At 46.6% G+C, this 23,432-nt stretch overlaps 1 protein-coding gene across 1 annotated transcript in view; it reads left to right on the top strand.

The window, feature by feature from the left end:
* The window catches only part of LOC142775762 (uncharacterized), a 92,561-nt gene extending 84,138 nt beyond the window's left edge, over positions 1-8,423 (top strand). The window contains exon 2 of the mRNA XM_075877743.1: positions 6,126-8,423. Coding sequence (XP_075733858.1) covers positions 6,139-7,407 — 1,269 coding nt within the window. The 5' untranslated portion in view covers positions 6,126-6,138 and the 3' untranslated portion in view covers positions 7,408-8,423. The remainder of the gene's footprint in view (positions 1-6,125) is intronic.
* The last annotated feature ends 15,009 nt before the right edge of the window (positions 8,424-23,432 follow it).

Here is a 23,432-nt window from a genome sequence, read left to right on the forward strand (position 1 = left end):
GCATTCGTAGCAACAATAATGTTTTTAAGGATATCGCACCCTTATTTACCCAAAACCAAAAGCAGTTTTTTGTATTGCTTCTAAGGTTGCTTTCAGTATTCAATTTTTTTTAATTGCCCTTCCAGTTATCCTGCTACCGCGTGACGAGTAGAACTTTGTGTGCTGTCTTCAGGGGAAATTTACGTGTGAGCGTGCTCGTACGAGAAAACGCGATCTTGAGCAAATCGCTGAGAAAGGATACGACAAAATAAATCAGTCGATTTATTTATCGCAAACAAGTGCACTCACGGGCATGATGTGAGATGGAAGTCAGGAAAACACCTGCGTCTAACGCAACACAGTTTGATATGCCATGACTGCTTTGCAAACAACAGTCGGCTTGCACCTACATACATAAATGAGCATCAGTGGCGCGCAGTAAACGCACAAAGTCATACAGTCGCAAAATACCCATAATATATAAAAAGAAAGTAATGACGCTCAAATCACACCACGACTATACTTTAAAGCACACAAGGAAATTAGTCACATCAACTAAAAAGGTTGTAACATTTCAAAGTCTCCGTAATGCTCTGAGTTCTGAGGTAATCAAGACCACTGGGAGCAATTAGCCACACTCGTATACAAAGTTGTCTCTGGAAAAGTACATTTTTGAACAGAAATTTTTTTTCTCGTTGCATGAGAACTTCGCGCGCCAAAGCGAGACGGCTCTAAATGAAGCCTAGTGAGTCCTCTTCAAACTGAGAAGGCACGGAAGAAACAACGTCCCGAGTGTATCTGAAGCTAAGCTTGTCTCGTTGAGGACGACAAGCAGTGCCTGCCCAGCCGGGTCCCCTCGAGCCGAGGCAGCTCGTGTGCGGTGTTTTCTCTGTGCAGCGCGTGGAAGCGCCAGAAGTAATTTGGAATGGGGCTCTCCACGAAAAAGACACGCCTTGGAAGGCTCACCGAGGAAGACGAATGAGCCTATTTTCTCTCCGGCGTGATGAACCGGTGCATTACATTTGCGCAGACGGATTTCTCTGTGTACAGCATTTCGCTTGAGTACATGATAAACCGTCATTATTTGTCGTTTGTCTCTTTCACTCTCTCCTGCACGCGATACCGTGCTATTCATAAAGAGCTTGCCAGTTAAAAAAAAAAAGAAGGAAAGGCGCATTTTCATTTCGAGAAAAATTTGCGGCGGAGACCGCAGAAAGTTTGTATGACATTTCAGAAACTCTCGTTTGCCCGGTGATCGAATCCCGGCTGCGGCGGCTGCATTTTCGATGGAGGCGGAAATGCTGTAGGCCCGTGTGCTCAGATTTGGGTGCACGTTAAAGAACCCCAGGTGGTCGAAATTTTCGGAGCCCTCCACTACGTTGTCTGTCATAATCATATGGTGGTTTAGGGACGTTAAACCCTACATATCATCATCGTTTGCCCGGTTTCCGAAGGCTGTGTAACGACTCGACGAAAAAGTCTATATAATAGCATTTTACGCGTGCAGGTTGAGGTCACGTTCTTACGTTTGCTGCTGTCGGGCGCAACAAGAGAAGCGTGAAGAGCGTGAGTGCGCACACTGTTCCGCTAAAATAAAAACGACGCCAACAGCGGCGCACACGCTACATGCACAATTAAAACACCAGCAGTTCATTTTTTGAGCGTCCTCGTTGAAACATTTCGTTGCTGGCTTTAAGTAAAAGAAAGGGAAACAATAAGTTACTGCGAGAATGGCCGAGACAAAACGCATGAACAGTGCGCTGTCATAAGATGTATCGCTCCCCATGAAACCCACACGTATAAAAAATATAGACACCCGATGGAACCCGCAGTTGTAAAAAAATAATTGGGAAGGGGGGGGGGGTATGTAAAAAAGACTCAAGGCTGACAAATATTTGCACTCTGTAGGTAAGACTATGTCTTCGAGTTGTGCGATTGCAAAATGTTTTGTCGAACATTGACGTGTAATATTGTGAGTCGTTTTAATTTACGACGTATCTCAACCACGCACAACGACATTCTAAGATGCTTAGTAATGTTAATAAAAGAACGTGTACAGCAGCCCTTTGTCTTCGGGGGTAGATGTATAACGCAGTAATTAATTTAGTAGTTTATAGCTATACCTCTCCAAAAAGATGTTTCCCTCCAGAGCGTAGGCACTGTGTCTGCAAACAAGTCGGGGTTAATTATCAGCTTCTCCGGACGTCTGGCACTTCCCACGAAGCTTTCGCATGTTGAAAATACAGTACACCGATGCGTGCTCGCCCTGGCCGGCAAAGCCGTGTTGCCGCAGGTGTAGCCGTGGAGGTTATAGCCTTACGTGGCGTACAGCGCGCCTTATCAGAGACAGCACTCAGCAATACTTTGCGCCATAAGCTGGTAAGCACCTGAAAGTCTGGGTTGCCGTGCGCCAGATTAAAGTAGCTGTTTTGGAAGGACTACGCACGGGAACTGGCACCGATGAACATACCTGCAATCGAAAAAGCGAAAGTGGTATGACTCAAAGTTCAATAACATTAGCACAGTGTAAAAACATGGACTTTTATGCAGTTGAAAACATGGAATGGTCATAACTTGTTCTTGAGCCGCACATATTTTTAACTGAATGTTAGGTTCACTGGAATGTTGTGGCTACATAGATAATAACCTCAGGAAAGAGGTCCAGCATAGAAGTAAAACCTTCACTAGAAGCCATGGTGTGATGCTGTCACCGCCCTGTGAAGCTTTCGAAATGACTGCAGACATATGGCGTATCCTCAAGTCCATTCAAAGACAGCAGTGCAAGCATCAGACTGTTTACACAATGTACTTACCCAATGTACCATGCTCTGAGCAATACGCAGTCCCACTCAAACTAGACGTCTTCGTCATCTTCGGTACGCATAAACGCGCCCGGATGATACCTGCAGTTGTGCCGCAGCAATATTTGCGCTCATGTTTGCATGCAAATGGGATCTGATCAGTCTTTATTTCAATCACAGAATATTGGTGCTGTTCTTTCTCCTTCAGCCTTCTCTGAAAGCACATTTGACCTTTCTTCGGAACATGGTCGTTATGTTTTTTTTATGTATGCAAACATAAAAAAAACATAACTGTTGCATATCGCATTGTTCGACTGAAAATAATCTGTCCAGCGGCCTCGAAACACACTGTACCACACATTCCCTTACCATGAACTTATACCTGTATAGATCTCGGTGGGCTAGACTGTTGAAGAGAGCCTTTACTCTTGTAGCGCCCTTTTAAATCTGAGTTTTTTCAAAAACGCAAGTCAACGAAAGAAATGTAGATTAGTCACGGCCCTTCTACTCTGCCGGATTACCATGCCAATAGTATAGGCTTCGCAAGTTCTCATGTCGGTAAGAACTTACCTGTTTCTGCCACAATGATGCATATACTCTCTAATCATTTGAAACCATGACATTTATCACGCAGGGACACGCGTTTACCTCTTTCACTGTTGCTAACTTTTCGCTCTGAGGTTACATTTTATTATACCATATTGTTGAATTTGACGCTTCGTGCTGTTACTTGCCTATGTCTCCTCGTTATGAGGTACTCCCGATCGATCAAAATAAAATGGTCAGACAAGGCCTGAACTGTTCATGAAAAATCAATTTTCACTAAACAAAGTTGTATGTCTACCTCTTACCGAACTATTGATCTCGAAAGTGACATAGGTAATAACAATTTTTATTCTCTTTCAGATTCGAGTTTATAAAAAGAATATACGTGTTTTGAAAGCCGGGAATGCAGACGGTGTGCAGACAACCTGGCAGTGCATGCGTAACATGGCTTAAACAGCTTTTCTAACATAATGGCCATGTTCCTTAAGCCTCTATTTACAGAATGATTTGCCTGGCCTATATACGCACGTTCGCGCAACAAGAGTAACGACAATTCAATTTCTTTAATGCACTTCACAAATTGCTTGCGGTGTGTGGTGGCACACTCCGTCATCTCTTTCGTGCGCACCGACTCTGGTGCCGTGTTTCTGAATAATTGATTTAAGGCGCGAGAAAACACAATAACAAGAGAAGCGACGGGACAGAGCGCCGTGCAGTCACTCAGGGACAGAAAAATTTACTACAGCAGTGGACCTTGCCGACTTGCTTTTGACAGCATGTGAGACAGCATAAATGTAAGGACTATACCACAGCCATATAGGCACGCACAGGATTCTCCCTATGATGGAAGGAGGAATCCATCACGGCGCCCCCCCCCCCCCCCCCCCTCCACTCCTAGCGACCCCTACCACTGAGGCCCTTGCAAACCTAAACACAGTTCAAGAACGAGGTATTAGTTGGTAAAAGGTGTCCCCCCTGCCACCCCTGTGCTAACCCCCATGACTGCAAACATGTCTGCTCTGTCAGTGCCCCCACACTATATTTGAGTGGCTGTATATTTCTTTTTACTGAAGCCCTTCGCTACACAGGCAGGCAGTCACAGGGGACGACAATAACAACATAGACATACAGGGGTCTCAAACTCAGCTCAGCTAGCGGGCAGCAGTGACGAAAGTTTGTTCAGCAGAGGATGGGACAGCGAATGAGGTAGAAGCAGGTGTGGTTGAACAAATGTCACCTTACGCTGCCACTTCAAGGAGCGCGCTTCTCATACCTCAAACATGCAACATTTATGAAGAGGATACGGGTGCGGATACAAGAGCCATATGAATACTGATCTCCAGGATGTCTGAAATCTAGACGGAGCTTGTGAATTATTGATATTTTGTTCTGCAGTCATGTTTCAGTGCATGGTGATCTTATGGGGTGCCTCAAAAAAGAGAACGCTCGAGACTAGTCCCGTTTTGTGGCTTACCTGGACAAAACTTTAATAATCGCAGTAAGCGAGTGATAATGCAAGTAACATTTAGCAAATAGTCATTCACATTTCATCGCTTGGGAAGCCGCTGGCCGCAAGTAAATCGTCCACGGGTCGCAAGCCGCCTGCGGCCGCGGGTTTGAGACCCCTGACATAGATGATTGACCTGGTCCTACAAACTTCTTTCAACACTATGATCTCCTGATTTGATCAAATAATCTGGATGTGAAGATTGTCTCGAAGCGCATCTTACCCATTTTCGGTGAGCAATTCAGAACGGAAACACCGGCTAGGCAGCGCGTATTTCGTGAGTTGAAATACCACGCTAACTAAAAAAATCTCATGAAATTTTATTCAGACACTTCATGCGTAAGGGACAGAGGACACAACAAATAAGTAAGCATAGTGAACATCTGGGGACCCTTAGTAATCATAACTAACCTAATTTACGGTGAAAGAACGTGCTTATAACATTGGGGGTGAAATCAGTAGCGGTCACAGTTTTGTGGCGAAGCATTTTGCGTGCAATAAAGATGTTGCTGGAAGCTTGTTGAGACAAGCACTTTGTCCTGTCTTGTCTTGTAGCGTCGTTTTTGCACTAAAAAGTACTATGCATTCACCCCAACTAGCCCCCCAACGCATTGTGTTGAACTCTGTCTCATTACCTTTCGTAGCTCCTTTTTTACTACGGGACGGTGAAGGGTTATGTGGAGTGACGAAACTGAGAAATGTTCAGGCATAAGATGAAATCAGCTCGTGACGGACAGAGTGGCTTGGAAAGCGTTGGTAAAGCTCTTCGTCCTGCAATGTACAAAATATACGCTTAATACGCCACTAATGATGATGACTAACTTAATGACTAATCACCCAGCAAAGAAACAGTGCTTCTGTAAGCAGTCATGTAACAAGATATTTATTTTTCTCGGTCTCCATGTGTAAGTACACACTGATGCTACAGGTGGAGCTGTTTCATGTGACACCATGCTGCAGCGTGTGTAATCGTTTTTCTTGCGAATGATGTTTGCACTTGTGTGTGGGCGTCGAGAGAACTCTTGTGGTGGTTTCACTTGCTCTGTACTTCAACCAATTGCACTAGTGGGGAAGTAAACTTGCTGTAAGTACGCAATAAATGAGTTGAGATGATGGCGGGGTGGCCTAAACATTAATTGACGTGATATAAATGTGTTGTTCTTGCTGTTACTGATGATGACAGTAATAATTACGATACTGATAGTAATAGCGATAAGGACGCTTTACTACACATAAGTTTTGATTGTGTATCATATTTCTGAGCACTGATCATTCATCGTTTCGCGTTGCAGGCAAAAGATCGACATGCTGAACACGTGGCAAGTGGCGGTTCCCAGGTCCGAAGGCATCTCGCATGGCATCTTCGGCGCCAGCGATACCGACGTGGCGCGTCTCAAGAGCCGCCGCCGCGTACACACGTGCGCTGGTAAGGACAACAAATACGCAGTATGGCGGGCTCAGGAGCTGATGATTCCAGGCATTCTTATGTGCGCAGTCGCCATGCCCGGCCCTTTCCTGCAGTTCATGAGCTCGCGCAACAAGGTGCTTATGAGGTTGTACCAGTGTCTACTTTACGTTGGCTTCTCGGCGTACGAGGCTTACCGCCTCAAGGAGTTCGTCGAAGACTACATGAGAAGCGAGAAGACGTCACTCATCTGTTTCTTCCACTCACTGGTCAACACGTTCCTGTTTCCATTCATATATGCGTACGTGGCCCGACGCAGCACGTCGCTGGATCTTCTGCTGACAACTTGGCGGGAAGAGAGCGGGGACGTGGCCTTCTCCCAGCACCGCTACCTGTCCAAGCATCGGCTTCTGGCAGGGGCCTACCTGGGGGCCACCGTTCTTCTAGTGCTCGGCTTCCACACTTTAAACACCGTTCGCGTCTGCTTCGAGATCTCGTGGCGCTACAGCGACCGCACGTTGCCCATCAAGGTGGTCATCTTCCTTGGAAAGACGGCGCATCATTACGTGCTGCAGACCATGTACTGCGGCCTCGAGTCACTTGCCTTCTCGCTCATGTTTCTCCTCTGGATGCTGTCCAGCCACCTTACGGCTCAGGTCAAAGACATCCCGCTGCTGACAAGTCACACCGTGGCTCTTATTCGCGAGAAGTACAGGAGGCTCTGCGTGGTCGTCGAGGCGACAGCTCGCTTCCTCAACTGCCTTCTTTTTCTCTTTTTCTTCCGAACTGCATTCGACTTCATGTCGTCCGTCATCTTCTATTCCATTCAAGATGGCCGCGAGACCAAGCTCTGGATTCTGGCGTACGAAGGGCTCCTGACGCTCATCAACGTGTTTCAGAACACCGCCATCGCAGAGATGTCGGGCAAGTTATCGTTGGAAATGAGCACCGCTCTGTACGAAGTCTCCAAGGTTCCCGCCATGCCCGAAGCGTACAATGACCTCCTACTTTTCTTGCACGTCTACAAGGAGAAGCCAGAGGCTATGGCCGGCTGTGGTGTGCTCCGCGTCGACCGAGCGCTCATGTTTAAGCTGTCTGGTTCCACTGTCACCATTGTACTCATTTTGTTCCAACTTGACCCGAATCTCTCGAACAAAGTGAGTTTCTAGACCCTAGGTGCAGCTTTCATCCACAGTCAACGGCTCTCGAGGACCATTGATCAAATCGGCCGGAGCACGCAGCACAATTATGGCTACTCTCACAGGGTCAATATTTCCACGAGAAATTGCAACAAATATTTGATCACTTAAAGAATTCTTTGATTCTTTAAATGGCTTTATACCACATGTTACTTTTTACGAACGGAAGGTGCATTGTGGCACCAAGTTACATTCATTTGGAAAGAATTCTGAGAATTACACTAGTTTGAAGATGAGCACTCTCAAAGTTTGCGATGAAGTCATTGGTGTTAGGTAATTATTGAGCACACGCTTAAAAAACAGATTCACAGCAAACGACAGACGGTTCAGCTAGTTTCCTAGCGCTTTTCTAAAAATTCTTCATGATATCAGTAATTGTTTTTGTGCGAAATCACTGAGTTAAATTTTAAACTGCATAGATTGTACTTTGTACACTTAAGAAGTTAGTTTAAAAGTTGATTAATGAGATTTTGTAAGTTGAAGGATCAAGAACTATGATATTCAGTGTAAGCAATGTCCACCTTTTCAGGTAGCTCGGCGTGAAAATATTTCTGCAACATGCCACAGGCTATTTAATATGTTAACGATGCTCAGTATTCTGAACTTACAATGGGGCAGAGCGATACTTTCGAAGGTGCTATTTTTTATACTTTGTGGCTTTTCTGGAGGTTACACTTCTGCGTTATCTTGTGTCACATCAGTTCGTGCACTGTAGGACAGTGCCATCGAGCCGTTAGTACAGCTAGATTAGCATGTTTGCGTATACCCTCGAAAGAAGAACTGTGAAAATATTACTAAATATATGTGATTACACAGGGCACCAATATGCACTTTAATCTAGTTGCTATTGTTATACTAGATGCTGATATCAACTACGACGTAGTGGCCTTTTCTTGATGTAAGTATTTCTGCTAAAATTTAAACATGGATGCATTTGCTGTGACTTATCAATTAAACTATATATGCACAAGCTTCGACTGCTATTACCTATGGTGAATTTCACGCAGTGTACGAAGCTATCAGTCTTAGGATAACTGTATGATAGTAAATTTGAGTGTCCACAGCACTGTCACTATACTTAGAAAAACATTGGGGTATTGCATTCATACAGTTGAAAGCAGGGCGTATACCAGAAATATTAAATTGTGAGGTTTAATAAGGCAAAACCAGGATACTATTACAAGGCACGCTATACAGTAAAGGGCTCCGTATTAACCATTGTGTAACACTTTTGATTCTCCGAGAGGCTACGACGTGGTCACCTATGGATTTGCAGTTTTCAGCGAAAAGAGAAGTCGAGGGTCTCTTGTGCTTATACATATATAGAAAAAATGCACTGCATAATGCATATTTCACTGCGTTCACTGTGACACCGGCTGTAAACCCCGCCCAACGCCGGCGATCGCCATTCTATCATGGCGTGCGTGACTTCATGTGCTGCATGGAGCTAAGCCGTCGTTTCCTACAAATTATTCAGCCACAACAAATCATTCGATTACACTGCAAATCTGAATAAAGTTGAAATAGCTCGATTGCACGTGCAGCTGACGATGGAACAAAATCGTTCGACGGAATACAGACGCTCGCTCAAATAAGCAGCCTGTTACGTCATTGCTCGAGAGCCCGCCAGTTTTGCCAAACCCTGAAGGCACTGAGCTGTTTATTAAAGTGTTCAACTTTATTAATTTACGTGCCCGACCAAGCGCGCTATTTTTGCCAGCTTATTTGTGAACGCACTTCCATTAACCCTCATGACACAAATTATGACAACAAAAAATCGGCAGATTCCGCACACCTTAGGAATCGGCGTTATGCGAAACATGCACAGGGAAGGTGGCCTTGCCATCATTTTTTTATTGAGCGGCACAAAATGAAACGAAGCTAAACATGTGTATGAATTTGGCACACACAGACGTATGTTGAACAGTCGCAGATGTCTATATAACAAGTTTGCACTTGCGCGACGATGCCAACAGGAACATGAGCACCAGAATCGATAAGCTGAAATGAAGCGCTGAAGCTCGCGAAAATGGTAGCCCTGGCCACTGCTACATAAATCAACTTCAGGCAATGTCACCTAATTGCAATTGACCTCAACCCGGCATTACAGCTGTCTGATAGCAATACGTAATGCTTTATTGGTTGATTGATTGATATGTGGAGTTTAACGTCCCAAAACCACCATATGATTATTATAGATGCCGTATAGAGGGCTCCGGAAATTTTGACCACCTGGGGTTCTTTAACGTGCACGCAAATCTGAGCACACGGGCCTACAGTATTTTCGCCTCCATCAAAAATGCAGCCGCCGAAGCCGGCATTCGATCCCGCGACCTGCAGGTCAGCAGCCGAGTACCTTAGCCACTACACCACCGCGGCGGGGCATATAAGAAATGTTTATAAAATTGAAGAAAACTGACAAACCATTGAACCACACTGTTGCGCCAGTTTTGTCAGTTTCTTAATTGGTGGTTTTCGTGGAAGCTACGAGCGCTGATGAGGACTTGTCTAATTTACTCAACTCGTTCGTCCAGATCATCCTTCACAAGGAATGGTTTGCAACTTTTTTTTATTTGCTGCACAGAAAGGTTTCGCAGCACGAAATGCCAATAAAAATAATTACTTGAGAAGCCACCAGTTTACTTCTGTTGTAATTACGTTTATTATGTCATCGACATGTATACAGTGAGCTTGACGGTGATAGTTCTTGTGTTTGCCCTGTATCGCGCAGAAACTAAATAAGCTAATTACGTTAAATAAGGTAAATAAGCTACATAATAAATCATCCAAATATCTGAAATAAGGTACATATTAAAAAGCATATCATAACAATATTAGGGGTTTAGGCTAGTTGGCAAGTGTAGTTTGCTGATAATCACAGTGGAAAAGAAATAAAAAAATAACGGGGCAGGATATGGCTGCTATGTGTGTTTCGGTCCTTTTTGATGTTTTCTCTCTCTCCCTCTCTCTCTCTCACACACACACGCACACACACACACGCGCACACACACGCACGCACACACACACACACACACACACACACACACACACACACATATATACATACACACGCACGCACGAAGGTTAGATATGAAGGGCGTTCAAAAAGCCGCAAATAAAAACAAAATTGAATTCCAGTCAAAGCAACGTCAGAAAGCATGGCACAACAGCGGTGCGATGGCTGGCTTCGCAAATTCGTTCAAATAAATGCAGCGCAGGTCGACTCATATTGTACCTTTTTTTTATTTTGCTGAGTAAATTGAAGTAACAATAGAAGCCGTGAAAACGACTTGGTGCATCATTTATTATTGCACCCCGTCTGCGTCCCAAGAAAAGACAGACTCGTGTTATCTTGGAGACCAGAAGACTAACCATTTTTCAAGGGTTATCGCGAGCTTCTCGCACTACACGACACCCTCCTGGCAAACTGGAGAAATGGTTAAGCATAGTTAGTGCGTTGGTTTCATGCGAAATCTTGGCTACATAATGTTTTCATTATGAGACATTCTAGACAGCGCAAGAGCGTGGATGAGTTATGGAGCTTTAGCCAGGCATGACTAAATGGTGGTTCAAGGAGTGGCAGGGTTGCTTAATGAAAACTAGCGGGTATTCTGTGCGCACTGCTCGTCGCAAAACCTCTACTTGTACGCAAGCGTTTTTCTTCTCCCTTGCTGCGGAGAAAGGAACAGCTGTTACACAGTAGAAAGATGGGGCACGAGAACGTAGAGCGGCTCGTTGAGCGAGCAAATTGGACGAAAAATAAACGCAACGTGGCGCTGTGGCCCGATTGAGCGCACCCAGGCGTGGCGTGCTCACGTGTTCGTGTGCGCTGGCATTCTTCTCTTGGCACCAGGTAACGTGACGGTGTAGTTAGGGCCAGCACTCGCCGGTTCAACAGACTTTCGTTAACGAGAGCAGTAAAGGGAAAGTAACGTCTGTCAGACGTACTTGTCAAGCGCTGCAGCGCTACTAGAGCAGACAGTTGCATATCCACAAGACGATTAACGAAACTCTAATGCGAGCGTCTCGATAGTAGTTTTGTCACGCACAAAACATTCGTGTGTATTAGAACCTCAATTTAGGATGTAAACATGCGGAATTGCATGTTGAAACAGTGGCTTGTCTAACTTACAAATGTCGAGCACCTCCGTACTCCCGGTTATTTAGGTCATACCCTAAACGTAAGCATATAGCAATTTCTGCATTTGTTTCCGTAATAATGCGGCCCGCAATTGAACCCGCGAATTCGCGGGCAGCAGTAAAAGTAGCCTTTGGTCCAGCTTGCTGTGCACAATGAGCATTCGACGTGGAACGTTCGAAAGATAGTCACACCCAGTCGACGGCGCACTTGCATCTGCATAATTATGCAATAACCATGCAGATGTAATAACCCTCGATGTAGGCTAATACGCCCTGATGAGAGGGTACTTCAGTGAAATAAATAATCGTTCATTTATGCGGTCATCGTCACTGTGTGTTACGGTGTATTTAGCTGTGATGCAGCCATGGATCGTATTGTTGTAGGTGGTCACACCCATTCTTGCACTTATCTCTGTCTATAGCAGCCACATAGTCATCCTTAAATGGGGTACGCGCACGCCTCGTGTTCTGTGATGTATCGTTACGTCAGAGAGCCCATTAACGTTTTTGTTCTTTGTATTTTACTAGAACTCTTTTTTTTTTCGTGATGTATACCCTCAACTGCAACAGCTAAGAGAAATAACTTTAAAACAGAAAAAAAAATACTATGCACACCCAAACGGTGAAACATGTTAAAGTGAAGAAACACCTATGGAGTTGCATAATGGCTCTTCTGTCACTGTATTTATGTTTCTCAAGTTCGCAACTGAGATAGTTCTACAACTAAAGAACCCCAGGTGGTCAAAATTTCCGGAGCCCTCCATTACGGCGTCTCTCATAATCATATGGTGGTTTCGTGACGTTAAACCCCACAAATCAATCGAGATAGTTCTACAACACAAACAAAAAGACGCGCAGAATGTGGAGCGGTCGTCTTATATGGCTTTCGCGAGTTCAACATTCATTCCGGCTGGCCATACCTTCTTCTTCAAAAAAGATAAGCGCACTGCTTTAAATTTTCACCTTTGTCATCGTGTTCGTGGCTCAGCAAGGGCACTTTTCTCTTCTGTCAGCTTTCTGGAATTACTAGGAGACTCGATGGACTGTAATTTCTTCTTGCCACAGACTTACCCTACACTATTTGATAATAGAGACGACAAATTCATCTTCCTTCGCTTACGAGGTTGAAAGAGTATCTGTCCCTATGATGCTCGAGAAAATCAAAACCCAACCAAAGCAAGAAGAAGGTGCCACAGAAAGGAGGCCCCGGCGGTGTCACGAATAACCACGGGCTTCGCCTTTGCAAAGAAAAAAAAAAGAAGGAAAAAACGTGAACGTGAACGGGAACCAACAAGCTCGCCGTGCAACCTTAGTGAACGAGCGCCGTTCTTCGCGCTCTGCTTGTCTATTCTTCGAGCACATATGTCACTTTGTTCGTCTTTCTTAACAGGAATGCTTTACCTACTAACTCAGTAGCAAGTACTCCTATAAAACAAACAGATTTCAACGCCTATCGTCAATCTAAGGTGAGTAAATATCGGGTAAAACAGGTTAACACGTTACGGATGACAAAGCCGTCAACGACGTGTACGTTGTATCGACGTATAGCCCTGTCTGTCTGAGCCACTTGACACAAGTGCATGGATTCAAACACAACATAATTTTTTTATTATAACAGCTGGTATCAGCGATTGCTCGAGATAGCCACGTCAAGCATGTTGCGGTGAATCTGGTCTTCGAAGATAATGTTGGGCTTTGACCTAGGTGTTCGAACGGAAATCACGCTGACGTGACTCGAACTGAAGACGAAACGAATGTGAGTTGCTTAACTCTAAAATGTCCCGTTTCAACCCATCAGTACTGTACTTTCTGTTTCTAATGCGCGGTATGGCTGTGCCTGTTTGCTTCTACCTCATGGCTTTGAAGGTTACATTCACGAGCACTGCCAATACTCTTCACATCTCGCGTGGGGTTGAAATTAATGCGAATGCGCAGCGTAACGAGCGAACCTCCGAAAGGCTGCAAAATAACAATGATAAAAAATTACTCGCAGGATTCCTTGTATAAGCAATAAAGCTTGAAGGTGACAGCCATTTTTTCTTTTTTACCCGTCGAAGTATTGATCGCGCCCTCGCCATCTTTCGAAAGCTTTCTGCACACAACATGGTTGTGCATGGCCTCCGTGTTCCAACCACATCGACCCAGTTGCGATGTTATGTGATGATGTCATCACGTGAAGTTAATTCAGGTGACGTCACAGTTAAAACTGTTGCTATGGTGAGTTGGTTCATGTTTAAGACAGATTTACAGGCGCAAAAGGACGGCACACTTAGGGAGGGACGCACGCACACAGCGCTGAACTTGCGCCTGGCTAATCATTTTAGACGCCGCCGAAATTATGAGGCTTGGTGAAAGATGTGTCACCAGCAGGTCCTCACTTTCCCTCTCCAATAAGAGAGTACACTATCTGCAGCCCATACCTTTCTAATAGCTACTTTCTGAACCGTTTTTTTGAATAGTTTTATTTTTTTTTCTTGTGTAGCTGTTATCACTTGCCTGGGTTTATCATATTTTTTAGTCAATACTTGTATTTTTTTACTTTCATTTTGTTGAACAAAAGCGTGCTTGACGCTTTCAAAATTTTTACTGTGCTCTCACTTTTGTCTGAATGTCTTTGTAGGTAACTTGTATTCACGATGTTTTTTCATCGCTTCATTTTATCAAGTTAGTTATCTTTCCAGTGTTTATTTGAGGCGCTCCATGAAAAGGCCTTTTGTTCAAAATGATGAAACGAGTTGTGAGTTCAGGTCTGTCTGTCTGTCTCTCTCTCTCTATCTGTGTGCGTGTGTGTGTGTGTGTGCGTGCGTGCGTGCGTGTGTGTGTGTGTGTGTGTGTGTGTGTGTGTGTGTTTGTGTCTCCGTATAGGTGTTCCATCTTGTTGCGCTGGTAAATCTGTGTTAGACATCACAGTGACGTAATGATTGTGTTTAATGACGTCACATTTTTTTTTATTTGTGGCGTCATAGTGACGTACTATCTTGGCGTCGTCACATCATGGTGATTTTTGGCATCATGCGTTACCAAAGCCGCAGGCAGCCGACAATCAAATTTCACGTTTGATGAGGCATCTAAGGTAATGTCAGCGAGGACAAAAGTGGACAAGTTGTGAGTTATATACAAACAAATATCTGTTGCCAACCAGGAAGCGCATTCAGACAATCATGTCTCGTTTAATTCGGGCTTTTTTTCTTGAGCGGAAGGTGGTAGAGCGTCGCATTTTGACATATGGCCATCATGTAGCCGATTGTTTCGGCGGTTTCATTCTGAAAACGAAAAAAAAAGTGTGAAGGTTGTGTTCATCGTGTTTAGTCACTCCTTTTTTTTTATCTGCGTGCTCTGCATTGACAAATGCAAGAAATGGACGCTGAGTATTGTAATGAGATGGAGAAGGATTATATGGTGAAAACTCAAGTATCTTTGCTGCTGTGTTTCACCCCTAACATGGAGCGACTGCTTTGAGCGACTGCTTTGTTCAACTCACCATATTCATTATTTCTTCAGTTTGGCTATAGAATAGCAGCCCAAGAGACAAGTACAAATGGACACATGCACAGAGAAAGGCGAAGTCTGCTTTTTTTTTCCTTGTTTTAAGCCCTGTTCTCTAATAGCCGAAGTGTAAACCAACTGTCCAAACAAATCTTTTATTTCTGAAATTCTGGCTGTGGCGGTCGCATTGCGATAGAGCCGCATTGCGATGGAGCCAAATAGTTGAGGTCCGTGTACTGTGCCATGTCATTGCAAGTTAAGAACACAAGATTGTCAAAATTTCCACTGTGGCGTTTCTCATAATGGTATTGTGGTTTTGGGACGTAAATTAAACTGCAAATATTATTGATAATATTTTAATTTCTTGAAGTATAACATGTTCGATTTAACTAAGGTGTCTTTATGAATGACAAATGCATCAAGGTTAAAATATTTGGTACGTAGGTAAAAGTTATAATGCTATATGCCCTGCAGAGGTTCGATTGTGGCTTCTAAGCAATTTACAGACGCACGGCCTGATCACCGAAGATAAAAACGTCAGTGGCTGGATCGGTGGATTCATTGCACATGGTAAACTTTCAGCAACGGCCTCATTGAAATGCATTGCCTCCTAGCTTGCTTTTTGTTTTCAACAATACTCATCAAGAACGTAAACGAGTCTAAGGTAATGGGATTGGCGAGGCAATGTGATGGAAAAAATGAATGTCACTTTTCGTGCAGGTAAGCAGAATACTATCTGCGTCACGCCAACATCTTTGCATGCGGCATACGTTTCTCGGACTCGTATACTGTGACGCATTCAATCACCTGTAACCTTTCAAGTGCAATAGCATGTTCCATGTACACTTGTACACAGTACCAGTGCCCCAGTGCGCAGCTTACCCTTGCGAGGCCCTTTATTATGGTTCTCTGTAAAAGGTACGGAAAATATGTCAAGCGCCATGGCAAACAAACGTGCTTGAGCGTTCGTCACAATTGCTCTTGAAAATGGATACTAGCACAAAGAGGGGCCAACACCTGAGTGACGAGTAACAGAGATACACAGAGGTTGAGCACCGATCAGAAACAAACAACAGAATTACGACAATAGCAAGAGTATTCTGCGGTGCCTCATGGGTTCGCAAAGAATTTCTGCGGTTGATCGCTGCCGTGGAAGCTCACTGAAAAAAAAAACTATGCACCATTTCCCAGAAGGGAAACATGAGGGGATTCGAAGCAGCAGCGGTGCGCACGGCGTTGACCCGGTAGAAACGGGCATCGACGCAGGTGCTGGAAGAACGGTTTAAAGCGAAACTCTGTGTAGCGTTTGCTTGAGCAAACGTTACACAGAGTTTTCCGCCTTCCGTGCCAAGACACGGAAGGCGGGACGAGTTGAAGACACTTGCGCTCGGCTTCCTTGGCTCCGCGCGCCGTCTGTGCTGCCAGCGGGCACGCAACTAAGCGAACAAACTGTGTTGTAAGCAAACCATTGCACTATTCCAGTGGTTGCGGTGTTCCACTTCCGAGCTCGAGTCGAAGAGCTCGACTATGGCGGCCGCATTTCGGTAGGAGTGAAATGCAAAAAAGCGGCTGTGATCATATTCAGCTACGCGTCGAAGAACCCTCGGGCCGTTGAAATATTCCTACCTTCGCGCCTCATATGCGGATTGCAGTTTGACACTTATATGACCCGACAAGTTTGTTATAAGTGTAACGAAAGCCCGGCTATTCAGAATACGTAGTAGCCTACGCTAGCCGCACTCTGACGAAAGTCGAAACTAATTACAGCGTGACAGAAAAAGAGTGTTTGGCTCTGGTGTGGGCGCTTGGAAAGTTCCGGCCGTACTTATACGGCCGCCCGTTCGATCTAGTAACTGATCACCACGCGCTTTGCTGGCTCTCCACGCTGAAAGACCCTTCTGGCCGCCTTGCGCAATCGGCACTCCGCATCTAGGAGTACGACATTCACGTCGTATACCGCTGCGGACGCAAACACTCTGACGCTGACGCCCTGTCCCGCTCACCTTTGCCACCAGAGCCGACGTGCGGAAACACGTGCCTCCAGACCGTGTCATCGTTAAATCTTGACTCAATTGCCACCGAACAACGTCGTGACCCGTGGATCGCATCTCTTCTCGAATATCTATCCGGTACGCCCAACCTTCCGGTATCTCGATCCCTCCGACGTCAAGCTTTCCATTTCGCCATCCGCGATCAACTTCTTCATCGATGCAACTACGCTCCTGATGGCCGCCGGTGGCTACTGGTCATTCTACGCACTTTACGATCGCAGGTATGCGCTTCTCTTCACGACGATCCACAATGTGGCCACGCCGGGGTGTTCAAAACATATGAACGCCTTCGCCATCGCTATTACTGGCGCGGCATGTACACTTTTGTACGCAAATTCGTGCCGGGCTGTCCTGATTACCAGCGACGCAAATCAACACCGTTACGTGCGACTGGTGAATTGCAGCCACTTCCATGCCCTGTCAAGCCATTTGATCGCGTTGGCGTTGACCTCTACGGCCCCCTTCCATTGAAACCAGGTGGCAATCGTAGGACTATAGTGGCGGTCGACCATCTAACACGCTACGCCGAAACAGCCGCTTTGCCGAGCGCTACAGCTCAGGATGTCGCCTCTTTCATTTTACGTCGCTTTATCCTTCGACATGGTCCACCTTGAGAGCTCCTTAGTGACAGAGGCCGCGCTTTCCTCTCCGAGGTCGTCCAAGCTCTGCTTTCGGAATGCCACGTCATTCATCGGAAAACGACAGCATACCACCCGCAGACTAACGGGCTAACGAAACGAACGGTTTAACCACACGCTGGGTGATATGCTCTCAGTGTACGTGGAGTCTGATCATAGCAACTGGGACCATGTTCTCCCATACGTCACATTCGCATATATAATACTGCGATACGAACAACCACGGGATTTTCATCTTTCTTTCTTCTTTACGGACGACACCCTTCCTATACAATAAATACTCTACTTCCCTACCGTCCTGATGATTCCGAGTGTCCACCTATCTCCGATGCTGCTCGACAAGTCAAAGAGTGCCGCCAGCTCGCCCGTGCGTTCACCTCGGAAGAGCAGCAACGCCAGAAAGAAAAGATCCCAGCTATGCCCCAGGGTCTCTTGTGTGGCTTGCCATCCCATACAGAACTCTGGGATTCTCATCGAAACTTGTCCCCTGGTACAAGGGGCCTTACACCAGTTTAGAGAAAACCTCTCCGGTTAATTACCTAATTGAGCCAGTTTCCCGATCGGATGACATGCGCCGGCGTGCACGTGACATCGTCCATGTTTCCCGCCTGAAACCGTATCATGAGCCTCTCCCTGAAACTTCTTACTTCTTAGGTCGCCAGAAATATATATATATATATATATATATATATATATATATATATATATATATATATATATATATATATATATATATATATATATATATATATATATATATATATATATATATATATATATATATATATATATATATATATATATATATATATATATATATATATATATATATATATTATAATATAGAACGGAGACAGTCAAAACTGTTATCCGAGACCAGGTAGGAGCGTAGGCCTAGCTATCAAAATCAGCGACAGTCCGGGCCGAGCGTCTCGTGCTTAGCACTGACAATGTGTGTGCCGAGATTTGCATGACCCACTACAATCATCATTACATATTTCCCCCTCGCTGAAGATAATGCCAAGTAAGTGTTCTAAGGTGTCGTGAGGACAAGTGGTTCGTGATATGGTTTGAGGCGATTCACATGTACGATTTCGCGGCCTCGGCGACGCATGTCCACAGTGGCCGTGAGGGGTTCGATGAGGTAGTTAACAGCGGAAGTTTGTTCTATGACGCGATAAGGTCCATGGTACCTGCTGACAAACGTTGTAGAGGTACCAGGAGCAGCACTGGGGGGCACCCACAGCCAAACAAGAGAGTTGGGCGAAAATTGGTAGTTGGACCGTCCATCGTCGTGACGAAATTTCTGTAGCCCTTGTTCTTGGGTTGTAAGGGTGCGAGCTAATTGCCGACATTCTTCCGCATACCGCGCGGCTTCGGAAAGTGGTGTGCCTTCGGATGAGTCGGGTCGGTATGGAAGAATGGTGTCAATTGGAGACGATGGTTCTCGACCATAAAGTAAAAAGAATGGAGAAAAGCCTGTCGTCGCTTGAGGTGCCGTGTTGTAAGCGTACGTTACGTAAGGAAGGATGAGATCCCAGTTGGTGTGGTCGGAGGCGACATACATAGAAAGCATGTCGCCAAGAGTACGGTTGAACCGCTCGGTCAAGCCATTTGTTTGTGGGCGATATGCGGTAGTACAGCGGTGAATTACATGGCATTCTGCAAGAAGTTCTTGAATAACATCCGCGAGAAAGACGCGGCCTCGGTCGCTCAAAAGTGCACGTGGAGCGCCATGACGCAGAACAAAACGTTGCAGCAGGAAAGACGCAACGTCACGTGCCGTCGCGGCTGGTAGAGCGGCCGTTTCTGCATATCTTGTGAGATGGTCGATCGCTACAATAATCCAGCGATTCCCAGCTGATGTATATGGTAGAGGACCATAAAGGTCTATTCCAACCCGGTCGAATGGTCGCACTGGGCACGGTAACGGCTGCATTGGTGCAGTAGGACGGCTAGGATCGTGCTTGCGGCGTTGGCACTCTGTGCAAGATAGAATTTACTTTTGAACGAATGTGTACATGCCGCGCCAATAAAACCGAAAACGTAGCCTGGCGTAGGTTTTAAACAAACCGGCGTGCGCACACTGCGGATCGGCATGGAAAGCAGCTGGCGCGGAGATGCCTGGGTATGACGAGTAGCCATTTGCGACCGTCAGGGTGGTAGTTGCGGCGATAAAGTATTCCATCACGGATGGCGAAGTGAGAGGCTTGTCGGTGTAGCGCTCGAGATGGCGGGTGGGCGAGTGTTTCAGATAGATAATCCATCAGAGACGCAATCCACGAATCTTTGCGCTGCTCCGCAGCCATGTTGATGGGTCCTGATAGTGGAAGGAAGTTGTCTTGGATGGAGACACTCGCAATATCAGTAGAAACAGGCGAACGCGAAAGAGCGTCGGCATCGGCGTGCTTCTGGCCTGAGCGATAAATGACGCGGATGTCGTACTCTTGGAGCCGTAAAGCCCATCGTGCCAAGCGTCCTGAGGGATCTTTGAGGGAGGATAACCAGCAGAGCGCGTGGTGGTCGGTAACAACATCGAAAGGGCGGCCGTACAGATAAGGCCGAAATTTTGTAATGGCCCAGATAATCGCTAGGCATTCTTTCTCAGTTACCGAATAATTTGCTTCTGTTCTTGTAAGAGTGCGGCTCGCGTACGCAACTCCATACTCTTGGTAACCAGGCTTTCGTTGGGCGAGTACAGCGCCAAGACCGACACCGCTAGCATCTGTGTGGATTTCTGTGGGAGCGCTTGAATCGAAATGACGCAGTATGGGTGGTGTTGTAAGCAGTTCACGGAGCTTCGCAAAGGCACTGTCGCAAGCTGGAGACCACGCAGATAAATTGCGGTCTCCCTGAAGTAGGTCTGTCAGAGGCGCCATGATCGAGGCGAAATCTCGGACGAAGCGGCGGAAGTATGAGCAAAGGCCAATGAAACTACGCAGCTGCTTGAGAGACGCAGGCCTCGGGAACTCGCGAACAGCACGTAGCTTAGCGGGGTCAGGAAGAACGCCATCCTTCGACACGACGTGTCCGAGAATGGTCAGCTTGCGCGCTCCAAAGTGACACTTCTTCAAGTTGAGTTGGAGGCCGGCTGCAGAGAGGCAGCGTAGAACCTGTTCCAAGCGACGAAGGTGCGTGGGAAAATCGGGTGAGAATACCACTACATCGTCTAAGTAGCACAAACACGTGTTCCATTTGAGGCCTCGTAGAATAGTGTCCATCATGCGCTCAAATGTTGCCGGCGCATTGCATAGCCCGAATGGCATCACGTTAAATTCGTATAAGCCGTCTGGTGTAACAAATGCAGTTTTTGGCCTATCATCCGGATTCATGGGCACTTGCCAGTACCCAGAGCGTAGATCAAGGGAGGAAAAGAACTCTGCGCCTTGTAAAGAGTCGAGGGCGTCATCAATTCGAGGCAAAGGATAAACATCCTTTCGTGTTATTTTGTTTAGGCGACGATAATCTACGCAAAAGCGTATCTTGCCATCCTTCTTTTTAACTAAAACAACCGGCGACGCCCAAGGACTGTTTGACAGTTGAACGACGCCTCGCTTTAGCATTTCACCTACTTGTTCATCGATGATACGGCGTTCAGTTGGCGAAACACGGTATGGTCGCTGCCGTAGTGGTGGGTGATTACCTGTGTCGATCTGGTGGCATACGGTAGATGTGCGACCTAAAGTAGCGCTGTGACTGTCAAAAGATTGTCGAAACTCGTCAAGGAGGCTCAAAAGCTCACACCTCTGTTGTGGGTTTAGGCCTTCGTCGATGACACGGTTGAAAATGTCGGTAGTGGGAGGGTCATTCACGGAACTACAGGAGAGGGCACTGACTTCCGATGATTCATCAGGAACGTCAAGTGTAGCGATGGTTTCGAAAGATTCTATCGAACCAATACATTCGCCTCGAAGTAGCGTAATCGTGAATGGGAACGGATTCTTCACAGGCACGTTGGTCGCACCACCTTGAAGAGTAACGTGAGCGGTTGGGAGCGGTGATAGGTGGCGATGAACGAAAGCAGCGGAAGGCGTGAAGAATGTGGCAGCGTCGACGACGGTGGAACACGACACAGGTGCGAAGACAGTAGCGCGTGGAGGGATTTGGGTGTCGTCACTAATGACCAACTTCGCGTCGGAAGGGCGATCGTGCACTGGTAGCGCATCACCAAGGGGACAAAAGGCGACTTCGGCACGGGCGCAATCAATGACGGCTTGGTGATGGGAGAGAAAATCCCAACCTAAAATGATGTCATGAGAACAGTGCGGGAGTACTACGAACTGGACTGTGTAGGGCACTCCTTGAATTACAATTCTGGCAGTACACGCGGCCACAGGCTGCACAGGCTGTGCAGTGGCAGTATGAAGACATGAACCCAAGTAAGGCGTTGTCACTTTTCGAATTGAACGGCAAACTTTTTCGGCGATGACAGAAATTGCGGCACCAGTATCAATAAGGGCAAGTACGGGTACACCTTCAAGAACGGCATTAATTACATTCGGCGGCGAACGAAGAGGGCTTGTGCTTTGCGACGAGGACGCAGTTCTTGCCTCGGGAACTGGGTCATTTAGTTTTCCGCGTCGATTGTAGGGGGGCGTCGGCGCATCGGGGAGGGCGAGCGTCGACGTGGAGAAGGAGATCGGCGATCAGGAGCTGGTCGGTGGCTTGGACGAGGAGCGTACAATTCGGGGTCTGGGGTGTATTGAGTGTACGTGTAATCGTTTTCGTATGGACGTAGGTTTTCACGTGAGTGGAGTGGACGGCGGCGGCACAGACGTGCGACGTGCCCAGGTAGACCACACGAAAAGCAGATCGGTCGGTTGTCGGCAGTGCGCCATGGATTAGGGACTCGGCGAAGTGGAGGTCGTGGCGGCAGGGCGGCATAAACAGGAGCAGGCTGTGGAGGCGGCGCTTGGAACGTCTGTGGTCGTGGTCGTGCTGCTGCTTCGGCGTACGTCAATGGTGCATTGGCTGGTGGCACCAGCTGTGGAGGAAGGACCTCAGACACTTGATCTCGTATAATAGTCCGTAGAGTAGGGCTAAGCGGTGCACTGCGCTCCGGTAGGCCAGAGATGAGCGAGAGTTGGCGGGCAACTTCTTCGCGCACGAAATCTTTGATCTGCGAGAGGAGGACGGGGTCTTGCGAGGGAGTTAAGCCGGACATCGATTCCTGATGTGGGACAGCACGGCGGGTGACGAGACGTTGCCGGCGGAGCTCATCATAGCTTTGGCAGAGCTCGGTAACTTGGGCGACAGTAGCAGGGCTTTTCGAAATGAGCATCTGGAAAGCGTCCTCGTCAATACCCTTAAAAATATGCTTGATGCGGTCCACCTCTGTCATGTTCACATCGACGCGCTTGCACAAGTCAATGACGTCTTCTATATAACTTGTAAAGTTCTCACCAGGCAGTTGAGATCTCGACTGAAGACGCTGCTCCGCACGAAGTTTGCGGACAGAAGGACGACCAAAGACTTCGCTGAACTTTGCTTTGAATGCTGTCCAGGTGAGAACGTCGGTCTCATGGTTCCGAAGCCATAAGTGGGCAATGCCACTGAGGTAAATGCCGACAGTGGCCCGTCTCGTGGCTTCGTCCCATTTGTTCAAGACACTCACGAGTTCATAAGTAGCCAGCCAGTCGTCGACGTCGTGGTCGTCAGTGCCGCTGAATATGGGAGGATC

Source organism: Rhipicephalus microplus, chromosome X, assembly GCF_043290135.1.
Source record: "Rhipicephalus microplus isolate Deutch F79 chromosome X, USDA_Rmic, whole genome shotgun sequence".
Classification (NCBI taxonomy): Eukaryota; Metazoa; Arthropoda; class Arachnida; order Ixodida; family Ixodidae; genus Rhipicephalus; species Rhipicephalus microplus.